Source organism: Symphalangus syndactylus, chromosome 15, assembly GCF_028878055.3.
Source record: "Symphalangus syndactylus isolate Jambi chromosome 15, NHGRI_mSymSyn1-v2.1_pri, whole genome shotgun sequence".
Lineage (NCBI taxonomy): Eukaryota > Metazoa > Chordata > Mammalia > Primates > Hylobatidae > Symphalangus > Symphalangus syndactylus.
In genome coordinates, this window is record NC_072437.2 from 102,790,072 (window position 1) to 102,807,920 (window position 17,849).

Here is a 17,849-nt window from a genome sequence, read left to right on the forward strand (position 1 = left end):
GGCTACATAAGAAGGGGGAGAGCAACCTGAGCTAGCACATACAGCCCTCTCACCATGTGATACCTTGCACTGACTCAGAGTCCCTACCAGCAAAAAGGCTCTCACCAGATGCAACCCCTTGACCTTGGACTTCTCAGCTTCCATAATTGTAAGAAATAAATTCATTTTACTTATAAATTACACAGTTTCAGGTATTCTACTATAAGTAACATAAAATGGACTGAGATAATAAACTTTGGCAGGTCTGCAATATAATGTGTACAATGAGATTTGGCAATAACACTAATATCTGTGGCTCTTAAACTAGCAAACTTGCCTAGGGATGCACACATGCGTACCCGTTGAGAAATACCAGCTGGTTGCATGCCAGGAGGTCTCACAAGCTGGCCTCCCTTGATGAATGACCCTTAATTCAGGGTCTGGCTCTTTGCCTGCAGGCTCTGAAATCTAACTTTGTCAGCATCTGTAGTGCGGCCTCATCTCTTACAGACTCAAGTTTGTTAAATGCAGGAGGCTGTTTTCTACAGTCAGGATGACCGCTTTTTATTTCCCTAGTTATTGCTAGCACAGAAACCAGACTACATGTTCAACATCACTAGCGCATTTGTTCCATGAGTAAAGCTATAATCAGTACTTAGAATCAGAAAATTATTTTTTAGTCATGGTATCAGCGGCATCCAGCTAATGTATCTTCATTTATTTCCACAGCTGGATCAGCTACAACCATAGGACCTGAATGATTTAAGTCTATTGGCTAAGAATGCTTCCAAGGAAGTATTTGAGTGGACAATGCCATCGGCTTCTCTAACACTCCTTTCCCTTTTTCTAATGGCATTTTTACCAATTGTGGTTATCCCTCCATTCAGACAGACTTTCATTGTTTAGCTACATTGATACATTAGGCCATACTGAGCCTGTGGCTCATCCAGCTTCCTTAAGGTGACTTGCCATTTTATGTGATCCCAGCTGTATGAGAAGAAACTCATATATGACTTAATCCTAAAATCTTTGGGATTCCTTAGTGTTATCCTAATATAATGAAAAAAAAATCACGCACACATAATTCTTTATACTTAACGCAATAATTTTATTTCTTCATGTTTTAAATCATAATGATAACTGAGCTCCTTTGTCCAGAATAGTAAGTAGCTATTTTCCCATTATATAAATGAGCCAATAGAGACATTAGGATAAAGATAGAAATTGAACTTTTTGCTTCCAAGTCCAATAGTCAAAGCAGAAGATTCTGGCCAAAATATTTGGGCTTGGGGATGCCTTTGGCTAGTTTCACTCATTAAACATGATTACAGCCAAGTTCCCTCCCAATTTAGTGAGATTATATGTATTTGGAATATTTGTATCCATGATTAGCTTGACTTCTTCAAAAACATTTATTTCTCTTTAAATTGCTGTTGATAGGGACAAGAAACAGCAAATGAGGCCGGGTGCAGTGGGTCACGCCTGTGGTCCCAGCACTTTGGGAGGCCAAGGCGGGTGGATCACAAGGTCAGGAGATTGAGACCATCCTGGTCAACACAGTGAAATCACCTCTCTACTAAAAATACAAAAATTAGCTGGTCATGGTGGCGCGTGCCTGTAGTCCCAGCTACTCGGGAGGCTGAGGTGGGAGAATTGCTTGAACCCGGGAGACGGAGGTTACAGTGAGCCGAGATCATGCCACTATACTTCAGCCTGGCGACAGAGGGAGACTCCATCTCAAAAAAGAAAAAAAAATGAGTACGGCCTTGTCAGGAGCTCAATTCTTATCCTTCTTCCCCTAAGGATTGTGGATGTAGAGTTGTGCTCATTACCATCTTCCTATCCAATTTTTTTTTCTCATCCATAGTGAAATCTTAATCTTCAAATATCACGAATCTAGTTTTCCCACACAGGCCAGCCCATCTTTGTCTTTTCCTCTCAAGTTTTCAACTAATGTAACCAATTAATCTGGCTATGGTCTAGTGTAAGGAAGTAATTTGAACACGAATCCTCCAAAGTGGCTACATTTATTCTTTCTACTGTCATATATCAGAGTGATGAAATACATTGATATTAAAAGCTGGTGAAATTTGGGGGCATAGTTGCCATGTCAGTAAAAAATCCATGACTAAGTAGATTAAAATTATGAATATGAAAAATAGTAACACGTATTTAAATCTACTTCCTATGCCTCATTGCTCATTAATCAGTGAAATTGTAAGTAGATATTTATAAGTGAGGTATCTTATATTGGTTACTTAATATATAACAACCTAGAGCATATACTTACAGAAAATCCAAAACAATTTAAAAGTTTCTTCTCATCTGAGGTCAGGGGTTCGAGACCAGCCTGGCCAACGTGGCGAAACCACATCTCTACTAAAAATACAAAAATTATCCAGGCATGGTGGTGGGCGCCTGTAATCCCAGCTACTTGGGAGGCTGAGGCAAGAGAATCGCTTGAACCCAGGGGCAGAGTTTGCAGTGAGTTGAGATCGCACCACTTCACTCCCGCCTGGACAAAACAGCGAGACTCTGTCTCACCAAAAAAAAAAAAAAAAAGAACCCCTGGGAAGTTTGTGTATACATTATGCTGTGCTGAAATGGGTAATAAATCCATAAATGGAATATTACTTGGACATAAAAAGATAGGGAATACTAATACAGGTTAAGACATGAATGAAACTTGAAAACATGTTCTGAAAGAAGCCAGTCACAAAATACCACACATATGATTCTATTCATATAAAAATTCAGAACAGGAAATCTAGAGAGACAGAAGAGTTAGTGTTTGCTTGGGGATGGAGGCAGGTGGCAGTGGGCGCACAGGGTGGTGATCTATGAAGAGTGCAGAGTTTCTTTTTGAGGAAGTGAAAATGTAAAGTGGACTGTGGTGATGATTACATATATCTGTGAACATACTGAAACCACTGAATCATCCACTTTAAGTAGGCAAATTGTATAGTATGTGGATTATATCTCAATAAAGCTATTTTAAAAGATGTTTAATCTTTAGATGCTTAAGAATGGCCAGAAAATTCATTACAATTGAATATAAAACATATTTAGTTTTTAAACATAACATCTAAAACTTGTTAGAATTGTAGTCACTTGTTTTGCTTTAGAAACATTTATTCCCCATTTATCATCTGCAGATTGGAAATCAGGTTATTCCACACCATTGAGTGAAATCCCCAAAAAGCTCCTTTTCAGAATTAAAAGAACTCACTTCTCTTTCATTTTGACATGCAAATGTGAGGATTATTTCCTCATCTCATTCTGTCTGTAGTTAAATAGAATTTTGTCATGACAAACTCCTACAATAAATTATTTAATGACATCCAATTATTCCCAGGATAAAGATCAACTTCGGAATGACTACTACTCATCTTTAGGGAATAACACAGACATCCCTTATTCTCTGTTCCTAATACTGGGTTAGATTCCCCTCCTAGATTCTCCCCAGGGACAGCATAATTATCACACTTAATTGCTATTTCCATGGGATTGACCTTCTTTTAGTTCAATAACTTTTTGTTTTATTATTTTATCCTCAGCAAGTATTACAATGTGTGTCACAAAGTGTATGCTTAATCAGTGTTAATAAAGAAGGTAATAATTGTTTCAAACAGCAATTTATCATGTGGGTGAGTAAAAACATGAAGGCGCTGAATAATCATTATATCATCAATTTAATAAATTTATTCTAAGTGTCAGATGAAAAATGGTGCCTTTTCTGTATTTCTTATTACATTTCTATCTGAAAGAAAATGAAAATACATACCTAATTTAAAAAAGTAATCTCTTTTCACATTAATGAATGATGGAGAAAAAACAAAAGTGGTCTGCAAACCCTGACTGTTAAGCACCATCTATACAGAGACTAACACTGTTTCTGATCTTACAATGCGAAACATAAGTGAGATTTTTCCTGACTTGACGTTGTGAGTTCCTATTGAAAGCATTCTTCGTCTTTTTACTTCCGTTTTTTGACACAGAGTCAAAACTCTGATTTGGGGGAAAAATGGAAAACAATCGAAAGTGAAAGCCAAATTAGAGATCCAGATTACCTTATACGTTAAATTACAATTTACAACTTTGAACTTTGTAAAAAGTGGCAACTTCAAATTTTATAAGAGAAGAATTCCAATTGTTTCCATTGATTAAGCAATTTAATTGATTGCTGTATTTTCATCAGAGAATAAAAATATTATGATATTATATATCATAATGACTTAGCCAAAACTCTAGTCTATATTTTTATGGTTATTTATTAAAAATAATTATCCTTCTAATGCAAGCCTCACAAATGATTTTAATTAACATGGGAATTTCATGCCATACTCTTTATTATTAAATGGCTATATTTTTGCTGGACACTAAATTGTAATGTTTAATGGTTTATACATAGTCTCATAAAATTATAATTTCATTATTCTAATTTGATTTAGTTTATACTAATGAATTACATAAATTTTTTTTACCCAGGTTATTTTCTTTTGTTGTCATTATTCACTGTCAAAGCTAAAGAGAAACACATGATTGGTGGTTTCAGTGGTAGCTACTAACAAGCTTCAAATTTAGTGAATATTCTTTAGAACACAGGGTGTCATGCCATATTTCTGCAATCTCATGCTTTTTCAAATAGCCATTGAATTTCATGAAGTGGCTTGCATTTGAACTTTTTTATTTATTTCTGGCTTCCAGTTTCATCAGAGCTATTTTTCTCATCTTTATTGCTTCTCCATTGGTTCAAGAAGTTGCGAGAAATGTAATAGAATTGAAAAGTTACTTGAGTTTTATTTTTTTTTCAAACTTCGGAAAAGTCTGGCTACAATTTCAGGGTAACTGGGTTAGTTTTTATCTCATAAAAATAATTTTTCTTTCGTGTCGTCTCCCCATTTCACTGCTCTTAATAACTGCATGTTTGCTGGTCAGCATTCCCCTCATCATTTCCTCTATGTTACATGTGTGATTCTATTCCTGAAGTTTACTTTTCTTCTGTAAATCTTTATGTACGTGATATGGTTTATTCATTTGTCTCCTCCAAATCTTATGTTTTATTGTGATCCCAATGATGGAGATGGGGCTTAGTGAGAGGTGTTTGGGTCATTGCGACAGATCCCTCATGAGGGGCTTGGTACCCTCCTTGTCGTAATGAGTTCACGTGAGAGTTGGTTATTTAAAAGGGTGTAGCAACTCTCTCTTGTGCTCTCTCTCACTATGGGACACACCTGATACCTCTTTGCCTTCTGCCAAGAATAAAAGCTTCTTGTTCAACAGAAGCTGGTCAGACGCCAGCACCATGCCTGGGCAGCCTGCAGAACCCTGAGCCAAACCTCTTTTCTTTATAAATTACCCAGCCTAAGGTATTCCTTTACAGCAATGCAAAATGAACTAATATGGTATGCTACTTAATGTACTTGAAAAAATGGGAAAGACAGTATGATTATATATAAAACACAAAAGAATACAACCTTTAGAAAAAAAACACATAGAATGAAATCCTCATGATCTAGGCAAAGTGCTCTTCGAATTTTCATACAAAGTAAGATTGAAAAATTGCACTTAAAATCTTAAAATTGTGCTTTGTTGAAAGATCCGTCAAGAAGATGAAAAGACAAGTTACAGACTGGGAGAAAATATTTGCAAAACACATCCGACAGATGACTGGTATCTCGAATATAAAAAGGACACTCAAAAAATCAACAATAAAAACAAACATACAAACAGTGTAATTAGAAAATGTACAAATGACATGAGCAGACATGTCACCATGATGGCATATAGATGGGGAGTACACACAAGAAATGGTGTTTAAAATCACTATCCATCAGGAAAATCCAAATTAATATCACAATGAGATATTGTTACATAGAAATCAGAACGAGTAAAATACAAATTGGTACCCGCATAAAATGCTAGCCAAAAAAAAGAGAAACAGAATCACTCATACGTTGTTGGCAAGTGTGTAAAAGGTACAGTACACTGGCATGTCTTTTATAAAACTGAGTATGCAACTGCCATACTACCTAGCAATTGTAGTTCTGGGCGTCTATCCCAGACAAATAATAATTATGTTCACACCAGAACCTGTACATAAATGTTCATAGCAGTTTTATTTGTATTAGCCAAACACTGGGAACAGCCTAGCTAACCTTCCATGGGTGAAGTGCTAAACAAATGTTGTTATATCCACGCCAGGGAATTTAACTGAGCAATAAAAAAGAATCAAACTTTTGATAGATATAAACAAACAATTTGAATAAATTTTCAGAGAATTATGCTGGGTGAAAAGCACTAATCTCCAAAGGTTCCATTCTACATAATTCCATTTATATAACACTGATAATGTTTTGACTTGAAATGACAAAATGATAAAAAAAAATGGATAACAAATTAGTGGTTGTCAGGGGTTAGGGATGGGTGCGGGGGTGGAGGAGAGGAAATGGAAGTATTATACAGGTATACCTTGTTTTACTGCACTTTTCTCCATTGTGCTTCACAGATATTGCATTGTTTTACAAATGGAACCTGCGAGTCTATGGATGCCATCTTTTTAACGGTACATGCTCACTTTGTGCCTTTGTGTCACATTTTGGTAATTCCACAATATTGTAAACTTTTCCATTATTATTATAGTGACCTGTGGTCCTTGACATTAGTATTGTCATTGTTTGGGGGCAACACAAACTGTGTCCATGTAAGATGGTGAACCATTCCATAAATGTTTTCTGTTCTGAGAGTTCCACCGACTGAATATTACCCATCTCTCTTCCCTTCCTTTGGCCTCCCTATGCCCTGGACACAACTATATTGAAAATAGGCCAATTAATAACCTTGCAAAGTCTTCTAAGTGTGCAAGTGAAAGAAAGAGCTGCATATCTCTCACTTGAAATCAAAAGCTATAGATATAATGTTTAGTGAGGAAAACTTGTTAAAAGTCAAGATAGGGTGAAAGCTAGGCCTCTCGTGCCAAACAGCCAAATTGTGAACGTAAAGACAAAGTTCTTGAAGGAAATTAAAAGTCTGACTCCAGTGAACACACAAATGTTAAAGCAGAACAGACTTATTGCTAATATGAAGAAAGTGTGAGTGCTCTGGATAGAAGATCAAACCAGCCACAACATTCCCTTAAGCCAAAGTCTAATCCAGAGAAAAACCCTAACTCTCTTCAATTCTATGATGACTGAGATAGGTGAGGAAGCTGGAAAATAAGTTTGGAGCTGGCAGAGATTGTTTCACAAGGTTTAAGAAAAGAAGCAATCTTCATAACATAAAAGTGGAAGGTAAAGCAACAAGTGCTAATGTAGAAGCTGCAGTGAAGTGTCCAGAAGACAAAACAGCCTTCTACTGGAAGAAGATACTGTCTTAGCACTTTCTAGCTAGAGCGGAGAAGTCAATGGTTGGCTTCAAAGCTTCAAAGAATAGGTTGATTCTCTTGTTAGGGTATAATGCAGCTGTTGACTGAAGCCAGTGCTCATTTACCATTCCGAAAATCCTAGGGCCCTTAAGAACTATGCTAAATCTACTCTGCCTATGCTCTATCTATGGTACAACAAAGCTTAGATGACAGCACATCTGTTTACTGCATGGTTTACTGAATATTTTAAGACCACTGTTGAGAACGGCTGCTCAGAACAAGAGTTTTCTTTCGTTTTTTAAAATACTACTGTTCATTTGCAGTGGGCCTGGTCACCTAAGAACTCTGATGGAGAGATACGAGAGATGTTTCCATGTGAGCTAACACTACATCCATTCTACGGCCCATGGATCAAGGACAATTTTTGACTTTCAAGTCATATTATTTAAAAAATACATTTTGTTAGGCTGTAGCTGCCATAGATAGTGATTCCTCTGATGGATCTGGGCGAAGTATGTTGTAAACTTTCTGGAAAGAATTTACCATTGTAGATATCATTAATAACATTTGTGATTCATGAGGAGAGGTCAAAGTATCAACATGAACCAGTTTTTGGACAGAGCTGATTCCAGCTCTCATGGATGACTTTGAAGGTTTCAGTATTTTAGTGGAGGAAGTCACTGCAGATGTGGTAGAAATAGCAAAAGAATTAGAATTGGAAGTGGAGCCTGAAGATATAATTGAATTGCTGCAATCTCATGATAAAACTCATACAGATGAGGAATTGCTTCTTATGGATAAGCAAAGATGGACCTTTTTTTTTTTTAAGACAGAATCTACTCCTGGTAAAGATGCTGTGAAGATTGTTAAAATGACTACAAAGGATTTAGATGATTACTTAAACTTAGTTGCTAAAGTTGCAGTAGGTTTTTGAAACGACTGACTCCAATTGTGAAAGAAGTTCTATGAGTAAAATGCTATCAAACAGCATCAGATGCTACAAAGAAAATATTTTTGTGAAAGGAAGAGTCAATCAATGCACCGAACTTCAATGTTGTAATATGTGAAAAAATTGCCACAGTGACCCCAAAAGTCGGCCACAACCACTCTGATAAATCAGCAGCCACCAACATAGAGACGAGGTCCTTCACCAGCAGAACAATTACAGCTCACTGAAGGTTCAGGTTATTGTTAGCAATTTTTAGCTATGAACTCTTTTTAGTTAAGATATGTACATTGCTTTTGATATGCACATGGCTTTTTAGAAACAGTGCTATCACATACTTAATGGACTACAGTATAGTATAAATGTAACTTTTATATGCACTGGGAAATGAAAACATTTGTGTAACTTGCTGTATTGTGATATTTGCTTTATTGCAGTAGTCTGGAACTGAACCTACAATATTTCTGAGGTATTCCTGTAAAAGGACAATTCCAGGATTCTTGTGGTGATAGAAATTGTCTGTATTTTGTCTATGGTTGTGGATACACAAACCTGTATGTGTAGTAAAACTGTATAGAACTAAATAAACACACAAATACACACACACACGCGCACACACACACACACACAAGTAAGTACATGTAAATCTTTGGAAACCAGCGTAACATCAGTGGATAATGAAACACATGTCAAAATCCTGCGATATTTGCATTACAGTTTGAAAGATGTTTCCACTGGGGGAAAATGGGTAGATGGTACATGAGATATGCTTGCATTATTTCTTACAATTGAATATAAATCTATGATAATCTAAAAAACCTTCTTTTTCTAATTTCATATTTGGTACTTCTAACTTTAGAAAGATGACTTAATATAGTTTCATATTTTTGAGATAGATAAGACATTTTTATCCAGAAATTTCAAATATCAGCAACTGAGGTCTAAAGAGATGAAGGGCCTGACTTGCAGTCACACCACAGCAGCTATGAAAAAATATCAGTTTCCTGCCTTCCCCCAAAGTACAGGGCATTTTGCATTCTGAATGCTGAAACAGCAGTGAGTTGTCTGCTGGGTGTAATTAAACCTTTCAAAGTACATTGGTGCCCTGAAAGCATGTCAATGTGGATCACACTTCATTTCCAGAGGGGTAACCTGGCTCTTTATGTGCAGCCTCAGGAAAAGATTTTCTTTAAAAAAAAAAAAAAAAAAAGAAATTTGGTAAAACAATTCAATTAGATCTAAAGGAAATCATAAAATACGTCAATTAGAATTAATTAAAATCCTGTATTAAAATTTTGGTACAATTCTTATTCAAGCATGGAAAAACAATGTTTGCAAGTGTTAGAGAAAAGAACAATACTAACTCGTAAGGAGCTAAAAGAAGTTTAGAATATGGCTAAAGTACAGTGTGTGCGCGAATGATGCTGAGAAGCGATGCTGGTACCAGAAACTGAGCCCTGCAAGATTGTAAACGAAAGAGAGAAATAAGCTTATTTGCCTTTCAGACACACTTTGTTGTCTATCAGGCATTTCTCATCACTTAAAAACCTTGTGGGCTGGGTGCGGTGGCTCACACCTATAATCCCAGCACTTTGGGAGGCTGAGGCAGGCAGATCACGAGGTCAGGAGTTCGAGACCAGCCTGGCTAATATGGTGAAATCCCCTAGCTACTAAAAATACAAAAGTTAGCCAGATGTGTGGCAAGCTCCTGTAATCCCAGCTACTCAGGAGGCTAAGGCAGGAGAATCGCTTGAACCCGGGAGACAGAGGTTGCAGTGAGCTGAGATTGTGTCACTAGACTCCAGCCTGGGCAACAGAGAGAGACTCTGTCTCAAAAGACAAAGAAGGAAACAAATGAAACCTTGTGTTTTCTCCAATAAGTAGCTCTTCTATCATGGTTTTAAAAATAGCATGTGATAATATTTCACTAGGTAAAATAACTAGCCGAGGAATTTATTTAAATAGATTCAAATGGCTCCACTATATTTAATTATTTTAGAAAAGGTTTCTGTGACACACTGATAGATAAAAACATTTGCTAAGTTATAGGTATAGTGTGATGAAATTCTTGATAAAAATGATAACAAAACCATAACCTATATAGCTGCATGTATATTTATATATTAATACATTTGTAAAGGCAAAGGAAAAACACGGAAAAACAGCAAATTATTACCAGTGAGTCCATTAGGAGATTAGGAATCAAGGAGAGACTGCAAACTTTAATAGAGCTACATAAAATTTTCTTGAGTAATTAAAGATAGAATTTTCTACCTTTGTAATTCACATGATGGAGATTCATGAGCTGACTGAAACAAATACAAACATTCCTGAGCAGCACTGTCCAATAGAAATGTATTGCAAGGCACAAATGCAAGCCACATACATATTTTTCAGTTTTCTAGTAGCCACATTGTAAAAGGGAAAAGAAACATCAAACTCATTTACTTAGTATATTTTAAATCAATACTTCATAAATACTATCAGTTCAATATGTAGCCAACATAAAATATTTATGAGCTAGTTTACATTATTTTCATACTGTCCTAGAAATCTGGTGTGTGTTTCTCACTTACAGCACATCTTAATTCAGACTCGTCACACTTACAAGTGATTAATAGCCGTATGAGGATAGGAGCTACCTTATTGAACAGTGCAGCTCTAGAGGAAATTAATGGTTTTGCTACTGGTGAATTTGACTTGCAGAGAGGTCTTCACCGTCAGCCTAGTAACGGTGTGACTGTATCCAGGCTTGGTCCCATTGTCCCAATCTTAGTTCAACTATACATTGTCCATCTCTATCGTTTTTCAGTTGAGAAGCTTTGATATTATTTAATACATTTTATTATTACCAGTATGCATACAGGTTATCATAAAATCTACACTTTCAGTGAAAATGAACAGTGTATTTTCTGAAAACTGTAAGAAACCAGCTTTTAAAAAATTCTCTTAACACAACTTTGTAGGAAAACAAAAGATAATAAGGTATTAATTCTGAATTTTAACTTGAATGTTTGGACAACTATATCTTCTACAAGGGCAAAGAAGAGAAAATGTTCCCCAAATAAAAAGTCAGTGGTCAAGGCATTTATAATGTGATGTCTCATCCAAATATCTAGATAAGGAGGTTTTTGTTTAAGCCCCAACTTGACCCCCAAACACCTGGGTAAATTTAGATAATTTCCATAAATTCCCTGGGCTTTACTTTCCCCAGTTATCTACAGTGAACTTACTTAACATGATTCTAAAATTTAAATTAAAAAAGGCATGTGATAACACTGTATAAATAAAATGGCTTTTCAGACATTGTAAAATCAGAATAATGGTTTTGAAGTTAAGAGGAATGCCAGTAATATTAAATTTCTAAATTCTACGGTTAGTTTTAAGTCAGAATTTCGGATAATACAAATAAATAAAAATATATTGTAAGCATATTTATAGGGCCACAATGGATGGTTCTTACTAAGTCGAGTTTTAAGGACACTGAGCATGGAAGGCAGCTGTATACACCGTAGAAGACAGCTGAAAATACAACGCACAAGGACTAAGAATGGACAGATTTCGAAACTTGGTGGCCTCTCTTCAATAAAGAGCCGTGAGACTGGATAGTCATTTACTCAGCTAAATCCCAGAGTTATTAAGGATTATTGAATGTTAGAAGAATACATTTTTATGCCATTTTTACTTGTGTTTCCTCCACCTTTGCTAGAAAATTGACTTTGCTTCTTTGAGAATAGCATGGTGAGTCTACTATCCTTGACTTTTCGTCAATTTGTTTGATCACTAAAGTATGTCAAGTTGCTGGCTAGGTCAAGGCAAGAAAGTGAGTGTGTTTTTGCATTAGTTTAATTGCCGTCCAGGGCATAGAGTAACTAATTTCAGAAAATTTGATATACAAATATTCAGCTCATGAAACAGATACGTTCTGAGGATGTTATCACTTTGAAAAATTACTGATGATTTTATAAAATAATTCACCACCATTTTAAAAAATATAGCCAATTTCCTTACTGAAGTTAATATAGATTTATTTGCACAGAAATTTTAAGGAAAACCTTTATTACAGATAATGAGGTATATCTTTATAGCATACTTTCTTATAAATGGAACTTCCAAAATATAATTGTGATAAAGTGTTTTAAACTTACCTGCTAGTCTATTAAACTGAATTTTCAACACACTCCTTCACCCAACTCAGGCACAAAATTTAAGAAAAATAGATTTTTTAAGATTAAGAGAGTATGAAAAATGAGAAACATTATTTATGTAAATGAAGGTGATTTCAAACTTCTCTATAGCATTTAGAAATTTCTGTGGATAGAAATATGAATAGAAATGAACACCCTAAGTACTCACAAACCTCAAAGAAACAATATTTCTTTGCTTGCTATCCTGCTGTTTGACTTTTCTTATTTGATCCCTACTCTTCATCTTCATTAATGCTACATAATATCACTGTGTATTTAGAATAGCATTCAATTCTAGTGATAATAGTAACATCGGGTACTAATAACATCCAGCACTTTGTTCATACTCATAAACGCATCTGTCAGCAACATGTGGGGGTTGTTAGAATCATCCTTTCTAGGACTCTGAAAAGGAAGGTCTTACTTGCTCCAAATACATTCCTCTATTATTATCATGTTCCCCTATAAAATGTTAGCACCTTAACCCCTGATGTAAATAAGCTACTGGGGGAAAAAAGGTTTTGTTGCTTGTACTGTTATTGGTGTTGCTTGACGGAACAGAGACAATTTGAAATTAAATTCTGGTAAAGTATGTAAAATGGTGATGTATAGTGTCCTTACTTTGGGAAAAAACAAAAGAAAACAACAATGCACAGGAGAGGCAAAAAGAAATTAATAGAAAATATCCCAAATATTAACAATAGGCCTACAATTTCTCTACTACTGTAGGTATGATTTACAAAAAAATGAGTATTTCAGTAGCCCCAGGATTTGCTCTGAGTCCTAATATACTCGAGATAAAGGTGTTCTTGAAACAATAAATGATTTCATTTAGGCTTACGTTTCTCCAAATCAATTTGGCCCATTCCTAAATCCCCAAAAACCAGATTTAGAAGTGAACAGGGCCTTAGTGCTCCTGGCTTTTCTGAAAATTAAAATCTAATATTTCAGACTGAGTTCTGAGATCACATACTAAATATGTTTTTAAAATCTACTAACTTTAATTTAGCCCAAAGAATCAAATACAGCACATTTTATATTTTGCACATTTCTCTTGCTTTAGAAGAAGGGACCCTTATGAAGCATACCAAACTCATTCTCTCTCAAGGTATAGGACTTCAGAAGTGGCAATGGTAACCCCTGTATATGCATATTTTATAACTTTCTCTTTTTATGTTCTGAAAGGCAGTACAATGCAGTGGTGAAGGGAATGGCTCTGGCGGACACCATCACAGCTCCATCACGAGCTGTATTACCTTAGCCAGTTAGTGCTGGTCTCAGTTTCATCATCTGTAAAATGGGGATAAAAACAGGAGCTACTTCAGAGGGCAGTTAAGAGCAGTACATATATGTCAATAGGTGTATAGGAATAGAACAGAGGCTGGCATTGTTATTGCTGTTATTCCTTATTTTTTAAGTTTGGTAATGAGAAACTGAGTGCCATAACATTATGCAGTTTGGGGCCAATGATAAACCATATGCAATTTCTGAGGTTCGCAGAGTAATTTTTGAAATAAAATGAACTTAGCATTTTTCTATTTATTTGAAATAAATGCTAATTTTACGTGGTGAAGGAACTTCCCATAGTGGCTTAAACAGACACAAGCAATGTAAAATTTAAGCTTTAAGTTTCTAGTACCAATTTTATGTAAAATGCAAACACTTTCCTTGTAATAGTTCAGTGAATTATTATAAGCTAAATTACCTTGTAAACAATAGAAAGAAAAACAAGACATAAGAATGTTTTTCCTATAGGCAAAACTATGTATCTATATCTGCTGATAAAATTAATAATGATTTTTGAGTGATTTTAATTTTAAAGAAATACGTAAAGATTACTGGTGAAAAGAGGAGACTGCTAGTTTTTTTGTATTTCTTTTGAATTGATTACAATATTGCATTGATTGAAAATACTGGAATTCAACTTTACTTAGATTTAGATTGTTAGAATAAATTCATTTTCATTTGGATATTATTAGTATGTAATCATCTTGCTTGTTTAAGATGCTTACAATATTATGGTTTATTTTTTTTTCTATAACTGAGAAATCTTGCCATATTTTTGAAATTCAGTTATTCATAAAGACTCACATTTATACTGATAAGCAGTTGAATCTGAAATAGATAATTAAAAAAAACTGGAGGGGCGAGTTTTTTTTCTGACAAAATGTCGTTAAAAATCATCAGTCATCAAAATGTATTAAGACAAACACTTCTTTTACTTACTGAAAGGAAACCTTGGAACAACCTAAAACACTACAAAGTTTTTCTGAATTTGGGGAGTTTAGACATGACTCCATGAGAAGAAGACTTGTTTGCTTTAATTGTGTACAATAATTATTTACATGTCGTTAAGAAATAATTTGGTAATATGTGTGTTTTAAAGCCAAACTGTAGGACTAGGTGAAAAGCCCTTGGTGAGTAACCCTCTCTAGAGACCCTAAAAAATTATGAAAAGCTATAATACTTCAGCCACATTGGTTTTTGCATATAAAAATATCTATTTTAGGAGTCAACTACCACATGAAATACATCGCATTTATTTTAATTGAAAAAGATAGCTAAAATGTTTCTGTGGGTTATTGCAACAGTACAAGAATACAAGGTGCATTTATTTATTAACAAAAACAATTGTAAGACAAATTGTGAAAGCAAAAGCAGGCTACAAAACAAAAAGGTTTTTGATTGCCTTTGCCTTATTTAAACACGTTACAGGTTAATATGCCACAGCTGATGAACGCTATAAAGTGTGGGTTAGCATTTGCTAATACAATTTAAACATTTTCCCCCACCCAGAGCACTACGGAAAATATGTACGTGTATGGTAAACGCTGCCTCCTTCAAGTATCACAATCTTGTGGTCACATAATCTTCGTGGGTGACTGTGTCTGGGAGGTTTAGATCATAGTCTATACTACAGTCCTCTTCTTTCGCATGTTTCTCCTTTGGTATGATAGGAACCGTGTCCTCCACCACCACCTTCTCTGACTTGAATGGACACACTCTCTTTCCTACCTGTAACCCCAGTGTGTCTGTGTTCCTTTCTCTATGGTCTACTAACACACACTGTTCACTGAGACCAGGAATGCTCAGGTCACCCCGTGAAGCTAATCCTCGAGATTCCAGTTGAATATTTCTCTCAAGTGGTCCTGCAGCCTGTTGACGAGCAACTTCTTCTGAAACAGAGAAGATTTGGTTTGCATTTTGCTCAGCAGCATTTTGTTTTGATCGTCTATGAAATAACCCAAAGTGTTTGATATCGGTCACAAAATTCACTTTTCTCTGCTTCTCCCTGGGTGGCTCCTGCGCCACCAGGGCGGAGCCATTGCTTATGTTATGTCTTTCAGAGGCAATTGCTGCTGATCTCGGATGAATCAGGGTGGTTAAATCAAAAAGGCTGAAATTCTTTTTCTTGTCCTTGCTATTACCTTCGTTATCACTCTTTTCATCTGAGTCTGCCGAATTTGAAGACTCCTTCGAAGCATTTGCAGATTGTATTGTGGAAAGTTTGCTTCCTCTTAGTAATCCCAGAACTTCAAAGCGGAAACTAGAAATGTCTTGCTTTAGTTCCTATGTAGAATTTAAAACAAAAGAATTCTGTTATGACTTAAACATTTGGAAACATCATTTTCTCCTCTCATATATGGGTCAGAAATGTTTTCACTCCTTTTTAAAAACAAGGATTCTACTCTACTGTGGTTCTATTTAGAATTCCCAGTTCTCTCACGGATACTTGATGTCATTTTGATGTCGACTAATTTCCTTACTGGAATTGGGAAGGACACTTCCTAAGGCCGATGCGAAAAGAAACATGAGTTATCTTTGCCACCAACGTGCAGCTGAGTATATTGGGTTTCCCTGGGACTACAGTTTCGAAGACTTCCTCTCCAAATTATTCATCTGCTGCCAAGTTACCTCACTGTCTCTGGGGTGTATTTTACGAGACTTTTAATATTGGCACATTTTTCTGTCCAAAGGGATATCTGAAAATTAAGTGGTGCCTAATTTAAGAGTTGGTAGTTACTTGCAGTTTACTGTCTTAAAGAGGACCTTCCCCCTACATCTGGGTCAGCCTCTACATCCTAGGAATTTCTTCGGATCTAACAACATTTCTTAGACTCAGCCCTTTTCCTTGTCTTTTGGGACAACTGAATTCTCAGTCTTACCCTGATGGCAGCCTTCTTGGTGGCTTCCTGCCCCAACCTATCTCCTAAAGCAACATGAATCATTTAATATTGCAATTTGAACTTTATGGCTGTGAAGAAAATCTGGGCTTCTAGCTAGTTTTCAACCTGCACTTTAAGTTTTGTAATTTCTCTATCTTCTTACCTAATTCACTACTTCATTCTCACGTTCAAGCCTGCTATTTTCTATGTTAAATATCTCCTACAGATTTCTTTTAATTTGTTTGTTTTGGCCTGTAAGATCTTATTGACCCTAATCATTCTTCCAAAATCTCTAAACACTCACTCAATAATTTTAAACTAAATTATTTTAAACATGTGATTCAAGCATATAATATTTCACACATTTTACTTATTTCCTCTTACACAATTTAAAAACTATCAAGGAGAAAGTTTATAAGTGTATTAGTTACAATTAAACTCAAACCTTAAATTCACCGCTATCAAAGTTTTTCAGAACACACAAAGTTTTTGTTGTTGTTAGTGTGTTAGTTAGTAAATGTTTTGGATTTAAAAATCAGGCTGAAATTTCAGAAACAGAAGCTCACCCTGGGATCAGGTAAGTCAGAATGCCATTAAGCACTAGGCTTTTCTCTGTATGTTTGAAAACAATTTATTTTGAGAAGAAATTTCACCACTTGCTTTTCTTTTATTTTTACGGTTCTGTAGGATTTCAGGTGAAAAATCAGAAGGCACACAGGCTTGCTGGAACACACAGCTGCATTTCCAGCTCTGATTTTAAATGTGCTCTATCTGGATCCATATTCTGCACAATCTGCCTATTCTGATGAAGATGAAAAATAGTTACCTTAAAGTTCTCTTCGGTCAGGCCTTCTTCAGTTTTAGCATCTCTAATCATTGCAGCAACGTATCGCTTCACCAGGTTCCTCATAACTTCCTGAGGCATTTTAGAACAAGAGTATTGATACTCAATGAGTAAATAAATTTCCTCCTGAGTCAGTTCTGAAGGGGGGACTGCATTTTATTTTAATGAAAATTTCAAGACATGGTACAAGGATAACTTACTTGGTATTGGTGATGTCTCCTCAAGTTATCAGCAGCTCGCCTCTGAAAAGGAAAAGGACATTCCTTTCTGGTTATACTGTTATATTACTATTCTAAAAAATAATTTTTTTAATCAATAATGTTTTTATTCTCATTTCTTCAAAGTGAGAGTTTTACTAGTCAAT

At 35.5% G+C, this 17,849-nt stretch overlaps 1 protein-coding gene across 1 annotated transcript in view; it reads right to left on the reverse strand.

The window, feature by feature from the left end:
* Positions 1-14,594: 14,594 nt before the first annotated feature.
* Positions 14,595-17,849, reverse strand: part of TRPC4 (transient receptor potential cation channel subfamily C member 4) — a 232,714-nt gene continuing 229,459 nt past the window's right edge. Inside the window, exons 9-11 of the mRNA XM_063618886.1 lie at positions 17,686-17,727; positions 17,468-17,557; positions 14,595-16,045 (exon numbers count right to left, since the gene is read on the reverse strand). Of these exons, the coding sequence (XP_063474956.1) occupies positions 15,323-16,045; positions 17,468-17,557; positions 17,686-17,727 (855 nt within the window). The 3' untranslated portion in view covers positions 14,595-15,322. The remainder of the gene's footprint in view (positions 16,046-17,467; positions 17,558-17,685; positions 17,728-17,849) is intronic.